Source organism: Microtus oregoni, unplaced genomic scaffold, assembly GCF_018167655.1.
Source record: "Microtus oregoni isolate MIOR12 unplaced genomic scaffold, Mior012 000002F_ref0000024, whole genome shotgun sequence".
NCBI lineage: Eukaryota > Metazoa > Chordata > Mammalia > Rodentia > Cricetidae > Microtus > Microtus oregoni.
Genome location: NW_024543061.1, coordinates 276,255 through 296,251, shown reverse-complemented (window position 1 = coordinate 296,251; position 19,997 = coordinate 276,255). Strand labels below are relative to the sequence as shown.

The 19,997-nt window shown below is 50.0% G+C and overlaps 1 protein-coding gene across 2 annotated transcripts in view; it reads right to left on the bottom strand.

Annotated features, from left to right (window-relative positions):
- The window catches only part of Klhl29 (kelch like family member 29), a 304,108-nt gene that overhangs the window by 39,525 nt on the left and 244,586 nt on the right, over positions 1 to 19,997 (bottom strand). For both annotated transcript variants that reach the window (XM_041642969.1, XM_041642960.1), the window contains one exon: positions 18,634 to 19,146. In XM_041642969.1, coding sequence (XP_041498903.1) covers positions 18,634 to 19,146 — 513 coding nt within the window. The remainder of the gene's footprint in view (positions 1 to 18,633; positions 19,147 to 19,997) is intronic.

The window sequence follows — 19,997 nt, the reverse complement described above, 5'->3', positions numbered from 1 at the left end:
CTAAGCATTTAATCTGTTCTTTCCATAAATTTCTGCTGCTTGTGCTTTATAATGATTCTACCAGAGGAAGTTTATTTATATCGCAGATTCCCAGCATCAGCACATTGAGAACACAACGCAATCGCTCAGTCAATAGCTTACAGCCATGTATAATATCACTCCGGAAATCAAAAGCCCATTTGAAGAAGAGAAGGCTCAGATTAAAGTCACTTTAAGACATCAATAACTTGGACTGGCTGAGGAGAAGATATAAATATCCGGCGTGCGCATATGCAAATAGGAACTCGCAGACGCGCTTCCTTGGTGGTGCGCGGGAACCTCCCGGTGGGGACTTGCCGCACGTGACAGTGGCGTGGGGGTGGGGGACGGGCGGGGTGGGCGGTGCCTCACTGCCACCAGGAGGGGCTACTGCATGCTTGTCCTACCAATTGCGCCTGCGCGACCTGCGGGCGCCAGCTTGGGCTGGGTTTCCAGGCTGGCAGAGGGCTGGGCTCCTCTGTGAAAAGCCCCAATGAAGGGAAGAGGCCACGTAGAATGACATCTGCGTCGTGCAACCGGGGCGTTCACCAGTATCCTGGACCTAAGAGGCATGTTTTCTTCCTGCATCTATCTCCACGTGAGACTAGCCATTACCTTATCTCCTTTATACCTCGGGAGTAATCCTAAAGTTTGCAGGAAAATGAAACTTCCAGAGAAAAGAACTTGGCCAAGACCTCGCAGCTAGTGAGCCACAGAACCAGGATCAAGCTGTGTTAAAAACTGAGCTTTTAAACTTCGGCCTTTGGCTGTTTCCTGCTTAGCGTGGACACTCTCCTTAGGGCAGGGCAGGTGCAGCAGCCCAGGAAAGTTTTAGGGTTGACTTGGAAATACGAAGCCTGGGGTCTGAATAGCACAGTAGGGGCTGTCGCGGGTCAGGATCAGGCTGGATCTAGACACTTGGAGGTTTGGGGAAGAGCTGGCTGGTGGGACCCGCTGGGACTGGGGGAGAAATCAGTCCCTGAGAAGAGTCAAGGTAAGTCTTAAGAGGGGTCTAGAGCTAGCCAGGGTGAGCTAGATTCTACCCCAGAGTTGCGGAGGGAACATTATTAGGCCATAAGGAGGAAGGGAAGGCAATATTGCTTTACTGTGAGGGGTTCGTGGAACCCTAGGGCCAACAGATGAACCCTTCGCCCAGCGATCAGAAGCATTCAAGGCCTTAGTGACCCAGGGCTTAACTTGCCTGCAGCCTCTACGACCACACCAAACCCCTCAGGTGAAGGAAGCACATTTGAACTTTTCTGTGTGCTTCTCGTGACTCTACACAGGGCGGGGATGGAGGAAAAGGAGAATCTGAAACCAAGTCAAACCAAGCCAAACCAAACCAAACCAAACCAAACCAAAATCTGGCCAAGAGAGAAAGCGAGGGCAGAACATTTGGCTGTACAGAAAGGTGGGACTGCAAAGCAGATTTCTTAAGGGTGACTTTTTGACCAGGTGCCTTTGGCTAGTAGCTACTCGTGCTTCTGCGGGTAGCCCTGCGCAACTCCTCCGCTCCTGTAGCCCTGCGCAACTCCTCCGCTCCTACATTCATTTGCTCACACACTCATGCATTCAGCAAGTGTTTACTGGGCGTGGCTATGTGCCAACGCAGAATACAGCATGGAACAAAAGAGATGGGGAGTCTGTTTTCTCATTCCGGGGTATCTGGTGACCCACAAATGAGTTCTTCTCTAGGTCAGGGCAGCTCCGGAGGGCTGGTTAGTGTGGGAGTGGGCGGGGTCTCCACACAGGCATTGGCTACATCTAGACCCCCCCCCCTCGCCAACTCTGGGCAGATGATTTTTACAAGAACCTTGGGGCTCAGTGACTTATTGGAGCGCCTCTCTTCTCCCAGCAGCTAAAGGTCCTCGCAGAACTAGAGTCAGTGTGACACCTGCACTCCCTGCACGGCAAGACCATGCTCTTCCATTGAAATGACCCTTCGTTTGTGCACAGGGCAGCATGGCTAAAAGCCTCTCTCAGAACTCTCATTGCCTTGGAGTGGGTAAGCAATGCTTGCCTGGGGCCTCTGATTGGTCCTCATCAGCATGGTCTCCAGCCGCCTCTGGACACTAGTTAGGTTCACAGAGTTCTGGTGGGTGGTAGGTTGAGTGCTGGGGTGTGATTCTCTGGCTCTCTCTCCACTCCTGGCTCTGAAAACCATCTCTTGCTGGTTACCCTCACAAACTCTCCCAAGTTCCCAGGTTTTGCTGGAGAGCATGGATACATTGCTTTCTACAGCTTCCTGTAGAGCTTTCTGGGTGAAGCTGCAGGGTGGGGTTCTGAAATAGCGGCTAGAGGACTCTGACGGTGCCCTCCTAAGTCCCCAAGGAGGGTGGGCAACTGCCGCCAGACTGTGGTGAACATCTGTGTCAGTCAGCAAGGACTGAGAGGAGTGCGAGCCAGGTGGGGGTGGACAGAGTGGTCTCTCACAACTGGGGTGCTCATTGATGAGACACCACTTCCTGGGCTGTCTCTTCAGGAGTCCCTGTTGGATGGCGTTCAGGGGGGCTTCTGGGGGAAGGACCGCCTAAAGGCAGGATGACGGTCTAGTGGGGACGTCATCTTGAGCAAAAGCAGTGACTGTCTCACAGAGGCCCCAGGAGCTGAATACTGGAGAGGGCAGTAGCCGTGAGCCAAGAGGGCTTCTGGAGGAGTTGAGTGGAAGAGGGTCTGGTCAGATTCTCCCAGGAAAGGCTCCTGTGCGCAGAGTGACGAGCAGCCAGGAAGCATCAAGTGAGGTAGCCACCTAGGGAAGCGAAGACCACGGAGAAGCGGGCCAGGGTGGAAGAGGGATGTGGGTGCAGGAGGCTGGTCAGTGAGCTGAGCCTGAAGGCCCTGATGTGGAAGAGGCCACAGGCCAGGGGTCCTCATGGGGGACGGAGGACATGGGTGAGCACTCTGGGCTTCTAGGAGGATATCATGACTAATTTAAAGCCTCCTCCTCAAGAATGACTTCTTGCCCCATTGTGATGTCACATGGAGCAAAGACATTCCTGGAAGCAGATGCTGAGGACGTAAGGTGAATGCAGGCTGACGTCTAGGCTCTGAAATACAGGATGCCTCGTGTCTGCTCCTATTCTGTCCCTGATTGGTTAGATAAACATAGGAAGTTAATGTCATATTTCCGAGCCGCAGCTTCATCTGTAGACGGGGGTCACATTAGCCCATAGTTTATAGAGATAAAGATTAAATGAACTGATATGCATACCGAGCTTCAAAGAACATTTTTGGAGGGAAATAGTCCATCCCTGGGACTATAGCTCACAGGTCAGTCAAATCACACGCTATATAACTGCAGGGGGCATAATTTGCCTCAGAGGCCTCACAGGTTTCCTGAATTACTCTCAGGGTTTTCTGGTGGGTGCCAGGCAAGGGTCTTGAGAAAAGGGTACCTTTTTACATATCACATAAAGTTGCTAAATTGGCCAGTGGCGGGGGTGTTCTAAAGTCACTCACAGTTGGGTGGGGGAGACAGACATGAAAATAGACTGTCAAGATGCTCTGGTAAGAAGCAAGGGCGGAGTCTGCACGTGTCCCAGAGGGTTAGCTGAGGAGAGAGCTCACTCTTCTGCGCAGAGCCTGATGCTTCCGAATTTCCAATAGAAACACTGTCAGAGAAACCCCAACGCGTGTCTTTCATGAGGGAGATCTCACTCTTGGACCCTCCAATTGTCCCCATCGGAGACAGATGAGGCTGCAGCCCTGAGAGGCCCCGAGTCTCTGTGCTCAGGTTATCAGTGTGGAGCCCTTCTCTGTGTGTTCAGTCCCCCATGGAAAAGGCAGGCCCTGAATACAAAATAAATACCCAGACCTCCGTGCACCACACTCCCTGCCTCATGGGCTGCGTTGCCTATCAGGAAGCCCCCAGCTCCCAGGGCAGCCCTCATGCCAGTTCCCTCCCCTGGGTGGGGGTGTGTGTGCAGAGGCCAGTGTACCTAAAGGGGACATGATAGCCTGTGCTGAGCACATGTAGGGGGATGGAGATGTCTGTGTACATCACAGGGGACCCCAGAGTCTGACTGCCTCCCTCCACCTCGGCTGCCTGCTCCCTCAGCAGCAGTCTGGAAGCCAGATCCTGTCACTCCAGACTCGGCTGCCTATACTGATGAGACATCTTCCCCACTTTCCTGTTCTGTGGTTAAAGGTGCTTCTGAAAAGGCAGGGGTATTCCTCACAATTGGCAGAGGGAACACTGGAAGACAAGATGGCTAGGTTTGGTTGGGAACACAGGGTTCTCAGTGAGAGTAAGCCTGGCAGAGGAGGCTAATAGGGGAAGAGGGGTGAAAGCCAGGCAGGAAGGAAAGCTGTGGAAGGGAGAAAGGGTGAGAGGGTAAGAGGCCAGGGAAAGAGGATGTGCTAGTTCAGATGGTATAGAGACTCTTAATCTGGGGCTCACCATTAGCTGGCTCCAGGCTTCTCGGGGGAACATGTACTTCAGAGGCATCTGCCAGGCAGCTGAGAGGTCAGGGGAAAAATATATCCTTGTTGGGTGGTAGTGGTGCATGCCTTTAATCCCAGCATTTGGGAGGCAGACAGAGGTTGGTGGATCTCTGAGCTTGAGGCTAACCTGGTCTACAGAATGGATTCCAGGACAGCCAGGACTACACAGAGAAACCAGACAAAATCGTCACTTGCCCGTGAGTACCTTTCTGGAGCCTGGAAAGCTCTGGAAACAGATGCTGGGTAGCCAAGTATCCTCCCAATGGGGAGGAGGATGAGGCACTACCTCTCTCCTGAAGCTCAGCTATTAGGCCTCTGGAGGAGCTCCTGTCTAAGGGAAGAGTCGCTGCCCAGGCCTCCAGCTCTGCACCACCTTCCCATGGAAAGAGTCTCAAGCCTCCCTCCCAAGGAGGGCCAAGGGATTTTTTTCTACTCTGCTGAGCTCCCACAAAGATATCAGCACATGGTTAATCTTCCTTTTGCTCAGAAATGTAGAGTAATTTGCCCGAATGGGGATTTCTGCATATTTATACTAATGTCTGTGTTTAAAGCTTATGAGACAGGGAATTGCTGAGAGATGTCCATTAGCAATATATACAGACTGCAATTATTCCTTTATGGTGTGTGGTTTGACTGCAGAATATTTTATTTCTATGAAAGTAGTGGGCTTTGCCTACTGTGTTTTCTTATGTGCCAGAAGAAATCAATAAGCACAGAAAAGAACTGAAAAGAGGCAAGAATAAAGGGAATGTGACCTTTTAGGATTCTGAGAGCCTTGAATACACTATGCCAGGAACTCTCTTTGTCCTTAGAATCTAAATGTGAGTAAGCGCCCAAGGGGGGAGAATTTGGAACATTTAAGGATGTAGGCAAAAACTTCTGCATCGTCCCTAGGGTGGGACAGAGGTGTTACTTCACTGAGACCAGGAGGAGCCAGCAGGGGTGTCTGGTCAGAGGCCAACCAGGACAAGAGAACAAGGGGTGTCTTCAAAGGACCCCACTTCTGGCTTCCATCTGCATCCTTCGATTTCTGCCCATGTCAGAAGCAGGTTTTCATTGGAAATAAAGAAGGGCCCAGATCTAGGTCCATGGATCAACGCTTCTTGAAATCAGCAAGTTATGGCAGAAAACCCAGTTTTTCTTGATGTGGAGATCCAGGGAATTTGAAGGATGTCTAGAATTCATGAGCAGGAGCACCAGGGTGGGTAGATGGGGCCCAGGGGGCTCCTCTTCATCAAAGTTCTGGCCAGGAATCTTCTGTGAGATTCCATCTCTCAGGAGTTCACTTTCCCCCTCTGTAAGTTCCATCTACCCCCCGCTCCTGTATCTCAATGCTTATCTAGCCTTTGCTGGAATTATTAGGGGTTTTTATTTTTTTGGTCATTTGTTAGACGACTCTCTTTATGCCATCCAGAATGGTCTTGAACTCACGATTCTCCTGCTTCAACCTCTGGAGTGTTAGGATTGCTGATATGTTGTACCGTGTTTGGCTTTATATGGCCTTTTTGTCTCTTCTGCTAGAGGGGCATAGGACAGACAAACCCCGAGCAGGCCTCACACATCACTGGGCCACTTCTACACTCTGGAGGCCTTGAGCATTTAGTCACTGGAAGATGACTCAGCCTGAGATGCTCCCAAGACCCAGAACTCCAAATGAGTGGAGGGATGCAAAGGGAGGGACATCGGACTGCGTCCAAGAGCAAACTGTCCAGGACATTGCTTCTGTCGTCTCCTGGGCCTGGCACCTTGTGGCCCTTCCCTCACTTACCTCACAGTTCTCCCGATGTGTCATTTGCTCCAGAGTCTCTGTGATGTCGGAACATGTGGGAATCTCCACTGGATCCCAGGTGGCTTCTTCCTGATCAGCATCTGCCACCGCACACGCCCCTGCAAGCTGGCCTTTGCACGTGGGCCCCGTTCCCTCTGCGGGAAAGCACTATTCTTCTCTGGCCCCAAAATAGTTTCTTGAAATTGACGCTGACTTCTCACTTGCCTTCTTGCACAGTGATCTCTTCCAAGAGGCGCTGGGGTCCAGAAGAGGGACAGATGGTCCCTGTCTTTTTATAACACGGCCAGTCTTTTGAAGTGAAGAGCTATAAACACAAGTTTGTCTTTAGCAGATGTTCTGTGGGCGCAACAAGTGCCACTTTGTGCTCTTAAGCAACTGTGAATGGGGTAATTGGGGAGGAGCTGGAAATGGGGCCTTGGTACATTGTTCAGGGGTGCCTAGGGGCCATGGTGTGCTGGATCCATGCAGGCTGCTGCCAACTTCAAGTCTCTATTCAGCCAGTTTTTTTTTTTTTTTGAGACAGGTTTCTCTGTAGCTTTGGGACCTGACCTGGAACTCATTTTGTAGACCAGGCTGGCCTCGAACTCACAGATTCGCCTGTCTCTGACTCCTGGTTGCTGGCATTAAAGGCGTGTGCACTACCGCCAGTTCTTTATATGTCCTGTGCAGTCCTGGGACCACCCATAGGAGGTCCACTGTGTGGTTGTCATTTCTGCAGTGTTGGACTGTACTCTTCAGCATCATCCAGCTAATCCTGAGACCCCATCTGAAGGCCAAGGGCCAGAAGGATACTCCTGAAGCAATCCACGGATTAGCGCATTACTCTCTCCCCTCAGCTAGTCGCCATGGAGGTGTCCAACCTCAGTGGCTGTAAAGGGGCCGAATGGAAGACTTTGCTGAAGATGCGAATGGCTGACCAGACATGGCATCTGCTGAGCTTCCCAGAAGCTGAAGGCTGTGCTAAGTGTCGGCAGGAAGCCAGGTCCCAGAGCTCTGCGCTGGTGGCTCCTCATCCAGTGGTGACAGAGACACGAGGCATCAATAACGACTTCGAAATGGATGTGCTGCTGTTTAGATTTCAAGACTTTCATTCATTTAAAAGGGCATAAGCTCAATTAATAGAGCTCATTAACTTCAAAGATGTATCATCTTTGCTCAGAATTGGCTCCTTCATAGGACGACTGGCTCCATTAACTTTATTGCATTGGCAATACTTTGAGTAAGGCGTGGGAGATGTAGCAACAGGAAAGATTTCCCAGGGCTGCCTGCCTCCCAAGCGCCAGTAGCTTGAGGCCAGTGCTCTGTCTGCAGCATCCTCAAATAAATAGCCCAGTGCCCCCTATGGACTGACTCTGGGAATTCCATACATCTATCCTATCCATCTGCCTATCTATCCATGAACAAAGAACCCCAAGAGTCATCAGCTTGTATATAGAAGTATCAGTCACGTGGTGCTAGGATGTATAAAACAGCCATCATGGACTTACCTATCTTTAGACCCAGTGACAACACAGCAGGAACCTAGGTGTTGTGTGGTAGGAAGGACACAGTCACTGGAGATCTATTCTCCTTATGTCACCAATCCCTGTGCATCTACCTTGTCTGAACCTTCATTTCTCATCTAGGAATCTGCCCAAATGGGAAAACAGCAAGGAATACACAAACACAGAGTGGATCAGTAATGGACATCCAATGACAGGTAAATGCGTGACGACTATTGTCCCTGTCACACACCCTTCTGGAAGACAAGGCTACACTTTCCAGCTCAACCCACATCTTGTCTGGAATGTTGCTGACCATAGTTTGAGACAACTCCAAAGGTCAACTTCATTTCCTTGATAGGTGTCACTACTAGAAAGACCTAGTGGGAGATGGCATGTCTACTGAACTGCTCTGTGGGACCAGTGACACTCCACAGAGAAACCTGGAGGTAATGAACATCTATATGTAGACAAAGACCTGGGCCTGAACACAGGGATCAGCAGTTAAGAGCTCTTGCGTTCCAATCCAAGCACGGGCACTGGAATTCAGATTCCAGCATCCACATAACAGGCAGGGTGTGGCCTTGAGCACACCCGTGAGCCCAGCAAGGAGAAAGCAGATAGGATGATTTCTATGCTTGCTGGACATCAGCCTAGCCAAACAAACTCAAGCTCCAGGTTCAATGAGAGACCCTGCCTCAAAGACATGAGGTGGAAAAGGCCAGAGGAGAATCCTTGGGCCGTCACATCCATGTACCATGTGTGTACCACTGTGTGCATACACATTACACACACATAACCATAGTCATGCATTCTCTCTCTCTCTCTTCCTCCCTCCCCCCCCTCTCACACACACATGAACATAAAGACAAAAATACAGGAACTATTTCTGGATCAATAATAATTTCCTAAACCTGCCAACCTTCCTGTTCACATGACTAGGGAGATCAGAAGACTTCAGAATTACCATGAGATGATGCCCCCCTCCAAATCCAGGGGTTTCTAAGGTTCTGGAGCACAGATATGAATAGATAGCAAGGCATCTCAGGCCCCTGGTGGTACTCTAGGCAGTAATGGATGATCACGGTTGATCATTCACTCACCATTTCTGGGAAACCAAATTCTCTAAGCAGGCATTTCCAAAGAAGGCATTGACCGAGAGACTTGATAGGGTGAGGGTCCCTGTGCCCATGAGTTAGGGTTTTCCCATGCCATCTTTCCCTCTCCCTTTGAGACAAGTTTCTCCCTAGTGTCATGTTCTAGCCCGTGTAGCAGCACACAGGACGTGGCTTTGGGTGTGAGCTCTTATTGGGTACATGGCTCTGTCCCAGCTGCAGGTCACGGGCATAGACTCAGGTTTGTCTCTGTGCATGCATGGGGAGAGAAGCCTAGGATGGAGGATTCCCAGCATCAGGGGAAATAATCACCTAAGCCACCCAGGCCATGGGGGTGCCTTCCCTGGGAATTTCCTAGTGCATTCCTGGGAGTAATGTGATACTTTGGGGATAACTCTAACTTCACCCACTCTCTCCCCCCACCCCCGGGGAGGGGGAGGGAAATCAAGCCCTTCTGTTAAACGATAGCTCAGGTAACATTTTCCCTTGCTAGCCACTCTGGCGGTCATGGGGGAGAGGGTTGCAAAGGCTGCTTGTCACCTGAAGAAGATTCTTACTTGAAGAAAGGGAGGTGGGCGGCCGTTCAGAGAGCACAGCTCTGGGGCAGGGTTGGAATGGGGGAAGTGTGTTTCACTGAGACACACCCAGCCCCAATGATTTAAAGGAAGACAACTTTAGAATCTCAGTCAAGTGATTAACTTGCCCCTGACTTTATAGAGGCAGAAAAGGTGGTAAATACATGGCAAGTGTGCTGTGGGGAGGGGCCCCCTTTTCTGCTTGCCAATTAGGTGGATTTAAGATGACTGTGGCCAGGTGTGGTGGCACATCCCATTAGTCCCAGCACTTGGGAGGCAGAGGTAGGAGGATCTTTATGAATCCTAGGCCAGTCTGGTCAACATAGTGAGTTCCAGAACAGTCACGGCTACATCTTATTTAAAAACAAAACAAAACAAAACAAAACTGCCCCCAAAGACTATTACAGACTGAATTGAATCCCTTCAAAGTCCTACCCCCCAAGATGATAGCATTTGGAGACGGGCCTTTAAGGAGGTTGGAAGGGTAATCCAATAGGGGTGGTACCCCTTTAAGAAGAAGACACACACAGATACAACTCCATGGTGTCAGAACTCAGCATGGAGGAGAGAGGCGCCCCAAGAAAGCGACCCTGTCTGCATTTAGATTCCCGGCTTCTGCAGCTGTGAAAAAAGATTCTGTTGTTGAAGCCACTCTGTTTCCAGCATCTTGGGATGACAGCTGTCCCACTATGGCTGATTGTCATGACCGTGACCCTGCGGAAGCTGGTGAAAAACAGAGGTGCTCTGGCCTTACTGCATCTGAGGCCCTGGACAGGGACAAGTGAGAAGTCATTTGAAAAAGTGGAGGAGCCACAGTAGGCAGTTCACGGGCAGTGGGGCTGTGCCCGGTTGGTTGTCTACCAGGCTGCTGGGAGACCAGGACAGTAAAGTTGCTCAGTGAGCCGCCCAAACTCTTGAGCTTTTCTAAGGCAGGTGTCTCACACACACACACACACACACACACACACGCAGGCATGCACACAAAATACTTTGTTTTTCCTTTGAAAGAAGTTCACTAAAAAAACAGGCAATGACAACCATTTCAATAGATGGCCACCTTTTGACCATCTTTTTTTCTTCAAGCCATTTACACACTGTTTTGTGTTACGGAAATACTATACTTGTATTATTTTTACCTTCTACATTTCTAGAATGGCGAGTGTGTTCTTGAGTGGAATGTAATTTCAACCAAATAGCTTCGCATTGAACTGGTTTTCTGCCATGTTTTCTGCAGTCCTGCTGCAGGATGTGGCGCTCCATCTGTCCGGCTTCTCCCCATCACGCAGCAGCAAGCAGCAGGTATCCCACACACTCCATCTAAACACCACACATAGAAATGTCCCCTGCCTCTGGAGAGGAAAATTCTGGAAACAGTCCGAATCTTCATGCCTTTACTAGTGACATCGACAGAAGACTGGTAATGGCTGGGCACCAGAACTTTGTTATTAGACTTCTGTCACACCAGGAGAGAGAAAGGTGCACAGTGAACTTTTAGAATTTGGGGGTGTTTCATGATTTCCCTTTCAGGAATTAATGGTGACCAGGGCTCTCACAGCTCGGTCAAAGTCTACGGTATTCAAAGAGACTTTCACCTTCTAAGACTGTGAAGGCCTGGAGATGGATGAACATTTAGCTAAGCTATGACCACAGGTTATAGGTTTTTTTGTTTGTTTGTTTTAACGTACCAAACACCATCTGACTGAGGTAGGATGGCCAGCTGGTAAGTAGCCTGTGCATACTCAAAGTAGCTCTGAGTGCTTGAAGCCCAAGAAATAGACATCCTGAAAAATCACTAGGCAACCAAGCCTCAAGTCAGGATGGCTTTCTTTGTGGACCAGAGGAGCGTGTGTGTGAGTGCGCTTGTGTGTGACTCTGTGACAGACAAATCTTTGAACGTTATTTCTCTGTCTGGCACTTCCATCAAACTCCTTCCAGCAGCCTGCCCCTTGCCTCTTGCTCTCCTCTCGACTCCCCTTAAGGTCTCCTCTCTAGTGCCCTTTCACTTCCCAGCCGCCACAGTTCTTAATACCACTACCTTTTAAAATTTCCCCACAGCCTCCCCTACAGCCGACCCCTTCCGAAGGCCTGTCTCCATGTCTGGAACATTTCGAATCACCCAGGCCTGCTTGCCTGATAGAAAGCAGAGACTGTGTGGGGCGCACAGCTAGCAAGTTGGCTACGACTTTGGTTTGGCTTATGACACAAGCCAACATATAGACTCTGCAGAGTTGGTGTTTCAGAACACACACGAGTTGCTCAGTAAGCACCAGGGGGTCATCAGGGAGGGAGGTGTCATGACTTCAGCTGTCCTGCGGCCTCGGAGTCACTGACCTAGTGTGTAGCTAGTCATTCTGCTGTCTGCTTTAGCTTGCTGCTCCTGAGCGATGGCTGGGTTTACTTGGGTCAGGGCAGCTGGTCTCTGCACGGTGGGTCAGTATTGTGTAAAAGCCTGGAAATATCTCCTCTGTTTGTTCCCTCTCATTCTTAGGAACATTTAGACTCCTCTAGCAAGTGGGCAGGGCAGGATCTCTGATTTTGAGGATCCTAGGCATATATTAGTCGCTGAAAGTCAGAATGTTTTCCCAGAAGGAGTCTTCAACCTGCCCGTATCCAGCTGAGGATGACCCTGGCTCTGGGTGGTCTCACTGCCTTGATTGCAATATGCTGCTTGCCTGGCTCTCTGGCAGCCAAATGAGGTCTTAACCAAACCATTAAGCCCAATTAATGAAGAACAAAGCCCCGAGGACAGAGCCCTGGGAAGGGAAGGAGGGTGTCATGTTGGGCCATGCAGGGTCTGTTCTAGTGAATAGGAGTGACCTTGTGGGTCTGGATAAAACTGCAGGTTCCACAGGCTGAGTCACCCCTGTGTAGGAGAGGGTGTGTGGGCCGGATGTGGGGGCAGTGAGACTGGCTCCTGAGTCAAAAGCATTGGCAACCAATCATCTTCCTTCCTCAGGATTCTTTAAGATTTATAGTAGCCAGAGCAGGTGCCATTGTTGTGAGCCCACAATGCACCAGGCCTCGGTGCTTCGACTTCCTGTTACCTGATTCTCAAAGCTGGTCTGGGCTACAGAATTGAAAACTGAGGTAGAGTCCCCGTTACCAGCCCACATTTCCTGGGTTAGTATGTGGAGGGATCCGGAAGTCTCCCCAAGCAGCCAACCCCAGCTCCTGACCACTGCCGTTGCTGTCAGCCATACATCTGGCTAATCAATCACCCTGCCTTGGTCAGTTGATCTACAGGAATCAGATGATGCTAGTTGTCCAATCTATTTCTGTATCCATGGAAGGTACCTAATCCTGCCTGTGTGTCTTCAGCTCCCTGATATCAAGATGAAGGTCACAGCATGCTGACCCCCCACTGAGGGTATGCAGGAGGATCCTCCCCACCCCAAGATGAACAGTCCTTAGACTTCAGAGGAAGGTGCCAGCAACAGGCTGGTTCCTTCTGGTTGTTATGGTGATGGTAGAGGATTGTAAAATGTTACAATGGGAGAAAGCAATTTTCTGCCATTCAAAAGGGACCCCTGGGAAGCAGGCCTTCAGACATCACGATGTTAACATGCTCTCCTAAGACTCTGGAATGCTCTTTGATTCATCGCATTAACCCGGACTCCTAAAAGGCCATGGGTGCGGAAAGGTGCTCCTGGTACTGATGGTGGAAAGAGAGATCACACACACTTTTATGGTGGCTACACCGGGCTGTGCCAAGGGCTGCATGTAAAACGAGTCAGACCTCACAGCAACACAAGGAGCAGCTCTGCCATTGTTCAAGATGAGGAAACTGGAGCAGAATTTCAGACCCCACTTAGCTGGGGCAGGTATTATATGGAGGTACCTGGATCTAGGAAGAAGTCTCAATGGATAGATGCTTAGTGTGGGATAGGTGTAGGGGACTGCAGAATGACTTTCGGAGAGATTTTTCATATGTGGATGCCTAAGATGACTGATTACTTTTGCAAACAACAACAACAACAAAACTTGAAGTCCTCCGGAGGTAGGGTGGCTCCAAGGCAACTGTGCACAGAATGACAAGGGATGAAGGGCAAGGGAGGTGAGTGTTGGGCACTGAGGGACGGACCACCAGACACCAGAGCAACTGGGGCCTTCGGAGACAGTCGGAGGGGGTGTGGCAGGACAAAGCTGGCACTTTGAAAAGACCTGTGCTCAAAGGACATATTTTGGGTCAGGAAAGGATAAGTGGTGGCTCTGAGTTTGAACCCATGATGGACTCAGGGTGACATTTCTGAGATCCTGCCACAGGGATGGCTGGCCTGTGTGAGGGTTCTTATCGCATGGGCACTGTGTGGGCAAACAGCTTTGTCTTGCATTTCAGCTCCTTCCAGGGGATTTATGAGGTTGCAGAGAGAACGGTGTCTCAATGTGTGGAGCAAGGAGGGATGAGCTATGCCTTGGCCCCATGTCTGGGAGAATAGTCTCCCATCCCTCTGCCAGAAAGCAACTCATCTCATCTCGCAGAAAGTGGCTTGACCACAGGGCTGTGGTCTTGTGATCCCTGGATGGGCTAACCCATCTGCTAAACTCCCTGGACAGGGTGCTTGGCTAGACTTCAGTGGCAGTGAGCAGGCGAGGAGTGAGGGATGGTCACATTTGGCCCTCCCCTGGACTCTAGGAGGGTAGTATAAGCATTCTTGATGTAGGTGGGTCTTCTGTCTATGTGTTACTTTCATTGGTTAATAAAGAAACTGCCTTGGCCTTTTGATAGGGCAGAATTTAGATAGGCAGAGTAGACTGAACAGAATGCTGGAAGAAAGAGTCAGGCAGACGCCACGAGCTCCAGCCCAAGATGAACATAGGCTAGAATCTTCCCGGTAAGCCACCACCTCGTGGTGCTACACACATTAATAGAAATGGGTTAATCAAGATGTGAGAGTTAGCCAGTAAGAGGCTAGAGCTAATGGGCCAGGCAGTGTTTAAATGAATACAGTTTCTGTGTAATTATTTCTGGTAAAGCTAGCCGAGCCATAGCCCGCCGCTCCTATTACTACACATTCTTATTTTATGTATTATATATATTTATGTATGTGTATATATATACACATATATATGTATATATATAAACACATATACCTTATATACATTAATGTTTGATTTTATGAGGCAGAGACTCACTCTGTAGCCCAGGCTGAGCTGGATGGAACTCACCATGTAGCTCAGTTTGGCCTTAAACTCATGGCAATCCTCCTGCCTTAGTTACCCTGAGTGCTGAGATGACAGGCAAGAACCACTACGCTCAGACACCATTTCTAAGAGAAGGCAGAGGAGGCTCAGAGAGGCCAGGAGGCTCGCTCTGGTTACAGAGCTATTCCATACACCTCAGCATATCCTAAGCTACTGTCTTTGCTGCTGATAGAGTTGGAGCAGCTGAACTTCATGTGAGATGCAGTTGCAAGGATGGACAGAGCTCCTTGGAGTAAAGGTCTATGGTTAGGAAGTGGGGAGAGAAACTGTACCCACAAAAACGGGTGGAACAATTTATGCATCATGTAGCTCCTTGGTCCTGGGCAGAGAAGCCAAACTCTGTAGCTGGCTCATTGTGACTCCTGCATCATACCTGTGACAGTGTCTATACCATCACAGACATGTCCCTCCTCTGGAAGAAGGGCAGCAGGTTCCCTTAGCTCTTTTCTCCTCAGACAGACAGCCTCTGGGCCCAGGGTCTAGGGATTTTAGAGGCTCCCAGCCTTGATCTCAGCCACCAACAATCCCTGATGAGAGACAGCAGAAATCACCATGCCCCCAGCCTGGACCTTGCCTGTGACCTCCCAGAGATCTCTAGGAGCAGGGTCATTTGACCGTGGGTTTCTGCCTAGGCCTGAGTTTGGCTGTACTTCTCCCAGAGGATCAGGCCAGGGGTCTGTGCCCATCTAATGACAAGACAAACACACCAGGCCTTTTATAAAGATTCAGATGGAACTAATTCCGTTTTCCTCCCTTATCACTTTGCACACATGAAATCTATTTTTAATTACCTTTCAATATATAATCTAAAAAAAAAATTCCACAGCTTGCTCCCACCCTCAAATTGTTCTTAGAGAAAGAAAGATTTATCTTGTAAGTTTCTTAAGAAAATCTATATGTGCTCAATGCATTTAAATAACACTCATTAAAGCAAACCGCAGGCATGCTGGCTTCTCCAGTCACAGATGAGAGACAATCGCTTGACCTACAGCAAATCAAAAGGCATTTTGCACACCACCTTTCTTTTGCAATTGGTTAAGTTTGAAATTAAAGTCCCAAAGCCCTTTTTGGGAAGGCGGACTAATAGAGCCTCGACTGAAAATTTCGTTCAGTCGATCGGAAGATAATTACAAGAAACAAAATGTGAAATTTTAAATCAGGGCACTAATGAAGTCTAAAAATACCAGTGGCCCATCCCTCTGGCTGGCAAGACCTGCTCTCCATGGAGGGGCTCTCTCTGCATAATTGCTCCACCCCACGAGAGGCCAGGTTGTCTCATCAAACAATAGTAAGGCAAAAATCATAGGACTGTAATGAGCTAGATCGTGCATGGTGGATCTTATTATAATGCCGGGCAAGGTTTCAAACAGACACTAGGAGGAAAAGAAAATTCTTTTTCTTCTCTCCCCCGACTTTTTTTTTTTTTAAAGTGGAGTTCTGATTTGTGTTGATAGCATCATGTTGGGCCTCCTGTTCCCGCCCGGAGCCAGCTGTCTGTCATTTAGGAGTGTGAAATCAATTGAGTTTCAGGGATGCAAAATCCCTAGGGGCAAAATTAAAAGTGACCCAAATCCAAACCCACGTGGTGCTGGCAGGATTGTGACTCTCCCATGGCAAGTTGCAAGGATTCGGTTTCAAAATTTGGGTTCCTTATTTTTTTCCCCCTAAATGTAGCTGTTTGACATTAGATATGACAGATAAATTATAGCTTTAGCAAAAAAGGCTTTTAAGATTAGAAATGAAAGGAGAATTTACCTAAGAAATAAAAACCCAGGATCGAGCATTGTACATTCGTATGCATCCAGCCCCTTGTCTTCCTTCACAAATACTAGGGGGATCTGCCAGCGGGCAAGGGCCATAAACACATGTGAATTAACGTAATCTCTGGGCAAACAGCTGGTCTGGCGGATACCAATAGAAATCAGAGTGCTGGACAGGTCCCCCATGGTCACTGACCAGAGCTGGAAGACCCTAAAGGCTCCCCAGAAGATAGAGTGGGGTATACATTCTGGATCTTGCTTCCTGCCTCTCACCCAGACTCACTCTACCCTATGGGGGTTGGTATAGCAAATAGCATGGGGCCGCACGGCCCTGTAAGGCTTGGGGCCACAGAGGTCAGGCCACACTCTTTGGCTTTCCTGGTTGTTCCAGGAGCAGCTCTGTATGGCTCAATGACGTAGTACTAGGCTCAATAGTGCAGCCCACCAACCTGTGTCACCCCATCTCAAGGGTGAGGGTGTCCAGGGACAGCCTGCTTCTAGCAATGTTCAGAGGGATGGATTCCGGCTCAGTGTCCGGTCTTCGACTAGGGGACGCTAAGGTCAGCTAATCTGGTTTCCTCCTTGACAGAACGGTTTTTCTCTAGATAGATATCCGGAACTTGGAAAACCAGCGAGACCTTTCACCGCCCTAGCAGATCTCTCCCTGTGGGCACCCTAAAGCTGCCTAGTGCTTCCAGCTTTGGGAGAGCCTTAGACAGTTGGGACCCCACAGCTTCTTGTGTCAGAGTTGATGGCTCATGAAGTGGGAGCGAATTGGTGTGTGTGTGTGCCCGCGTGCATGTGTGTGCATGTGCGTGCTTTTGTTCTTTTGGCATGCTCTCTCTCTCTCTCCTAAAGAAAGGGGTTGCTAAACCAAAACAGTTCAAAGAAGAAATCAATTTAGGCTCTCTCTCTATAAAAAATAAATTTTAAACAAAGCAAGGGTTTACCAGATTTCAGATGTAATTTTCTATAATTTTGTCATTTAAAACTAGCACTGATTTCCCAAACAAAGGCAGTTGGAGCTCACACAGGTTCGGAATGAAACCCCACCAGGAGCTAGGCACCAGCTTTGTGGTTGGGGTTGCTCAGAAAGACTGGAGAATGGCTCAGAAGGACCAGCGACAAATGTCTGGAGAACAGTGGGCAGAGAGTGACTAAGGGCAGCATTGCAATGCTAAGACGCAGGGACCTCTGAAATGGACGGTCAGGGGTTCTGAGGAAAAGCTATGGCCAGTTGTATACACTATCTAGCACCACCTACTGGCCCCTTTGAAGGAGACATGGGTACTCCAGCAGGCTAGGACAGAGGTCTTCCTGCCTCCTTCTGTTCCTAGAGCTGCCTCGCCATTGGAGGCCTCATTACTTTCCCTCTGCACATTGCAGGACCAGGACCTGAGCTGTCTGGCAATGTCCCTGCATCAAGGAAAGCCAAATCTAAGACAGGCACTCTCAAAGCCTCCCCTCCTGGCCCTGGCTCTGCTGTCCACTCAGACACGGGGATTAGAACCTACCTCTAATGTCCTGGGCCCTGATGCTGCGGCTGCGGCTTGGGCTGAGAACCATGTTGGGGTGAGTGGTGTACTTCCTTCCCCAGCTTCTGTTCCCAAGGAACTACATCTGAGCTCTTTGCAAGGAAACTCCCCTGGGGGTGGGGTTTGGGGTCAAGGGTCCCCCTGAAGGCCAGCCCAGTGCTATTCTTCCCGGTGACTCAACAGAGACCTTTTCAGTCCTTCAAAACCAAAACCTTAAGTGGCTCAGGATGGTAGAATGTGCCTGGGCCAGGGTTCCGCTCTTCTTAACAGCTTGGTTGGTGGAGCAGGCTTGTCCTGCCTGGCATAGGCAGATAGTGTTTGGATTGTCTTTGTGGATGGAAAGTGGTAAACCCCCCCCCCCCCCCCATGGACTATTCTAGTGACCCTGAAGCAGGGTGGGTAGCTCTTGCTCAGTCTAGCCTTGGTCTGGCCTGGGGTGAGCATGCCTTGGGCTCTGGACTTTCAAGTTCCCTCTTCCTTCTTCTTCCCATTTTTTTCCCTTCTTGCTCTGTGAATCATGCTGTTGCTTGTCTCAACTCCACACTGGTTTTCTGCCTGAATTCACCCGCCTAGACAGGGGGTTTCTGTCAAAGCTTCTGGTTAGATGAAGCCAGTGAAAGAGCTACCATAAACACACTTCTGTCCTCACTGTGTTGGAGTGACCAAGCAGGGAGGTACAGACCAGGCACACAGTGGGGTGTGTGACAGGACTTACCTTTAGGGTGCCCTGGGTCGGTGAACTCATACTTCCCCACTCCAATTGTCCGTAGCATTTGTAGCCCATGGGCCGAGTCTGTTGTGGGGGGCCCATTGGTGGCAGGAGCACTATTGGGGAGAGCAGCGGACGGCTGGGCCGGCGGAGGTGGAGGCAGCAGGGGCCCTGCCATGTGGCCGTTGCCCACAGCAGTGGGTCCTGGGCGGGCTACCTGCCCCACTCCAGGCAAAGTGGATACCGCCAGGGGCTGAGGGCTGGCATACAGGGCCTGGGCAGGCATGTTCACCACCACACTGCTCAGTGGTTGGGCGGGCGGCTGTGGGAGTGAGTAGTGGCCCGGCATCAGCGGGAGCTGGGGCCCCACATGGGGAGGCAGTGAGGGAGTCACCCCGATGACCGGGGCCTGGACGTTCACAGCCGGGCTGAAGGTGGGAGGCTGGGTCACTCCATAGGAGTGTGCAATCAGGGAAGGCTGGTTCCCGGCGGCCACCGTGGTTACCCATGGCCCCGTGCCTGTAAGGGAGATGGAAAAACTGTTATTCTATCTGTTATATATTCAATCATCAAACATCACCTGTCCCAGGCCTTGGGCTGGGACCTGGAGCAATAACAGTGGCCAAGACATTTGTGTCCGAGCACACAGAAGTTTAAGAATGTGAAAAAGCCGGGCTTAAGGGCACACACCATTAATCCCAGCACTCTGGAGGGAGGCAGAAGCAAGCGGATCTCCATGAGTAGCAAGTTCCAGGCCAATCAAGGCTACATAGTGAGACTTTGTATCAAAAAAAAAAAAAAAAAAAGACAAATCTGTTTGGGAGGAATGAGACACAGCAAAGCATAGAGAAAATACTCGCAGACTGTCAAAGAGACCGAAGTTCCGTTCAGCTCTCCCACCTTGGCTAGTTGCTTTGGTTCTCCAAGCCTCTTTCTTTCTGTCTGTTAATCTGGACTGAGAACTGAAGGTGGAATGCATGTTTGCAAAACCAACAGCGTGTCAGGTGTGCGGTAGATGGTACATATGTGTTTTGTATGTGTTGTATGTTATATGTCTTGTATGTACTCCTTTGCTGGAGAACTGCGGTGGACGGGAGGCAAAGAGAAGGCTAGCAGCGAACTGTGTTTGCAGGGGTTTCAGGTGAGTGCAGTGGATCTTGAAGATGGCAAGGTGTTTTCCAGGCATCTAGAAAGAGGTGGATGGAGCTTAGGAAATCCTGGAAGAGATCTGAGGGGACTCTAGGCCTTGTTGTTGGAACCGGGCCAACCCAGCTCGGCTCCTGATGTGATTTTGGGGGAAGAGGGAAGGCCAGGTACACCTCTGAGGATGCGATACAAGGTGAAAGGCCAGTGATGCCCAGTCAGGCAGA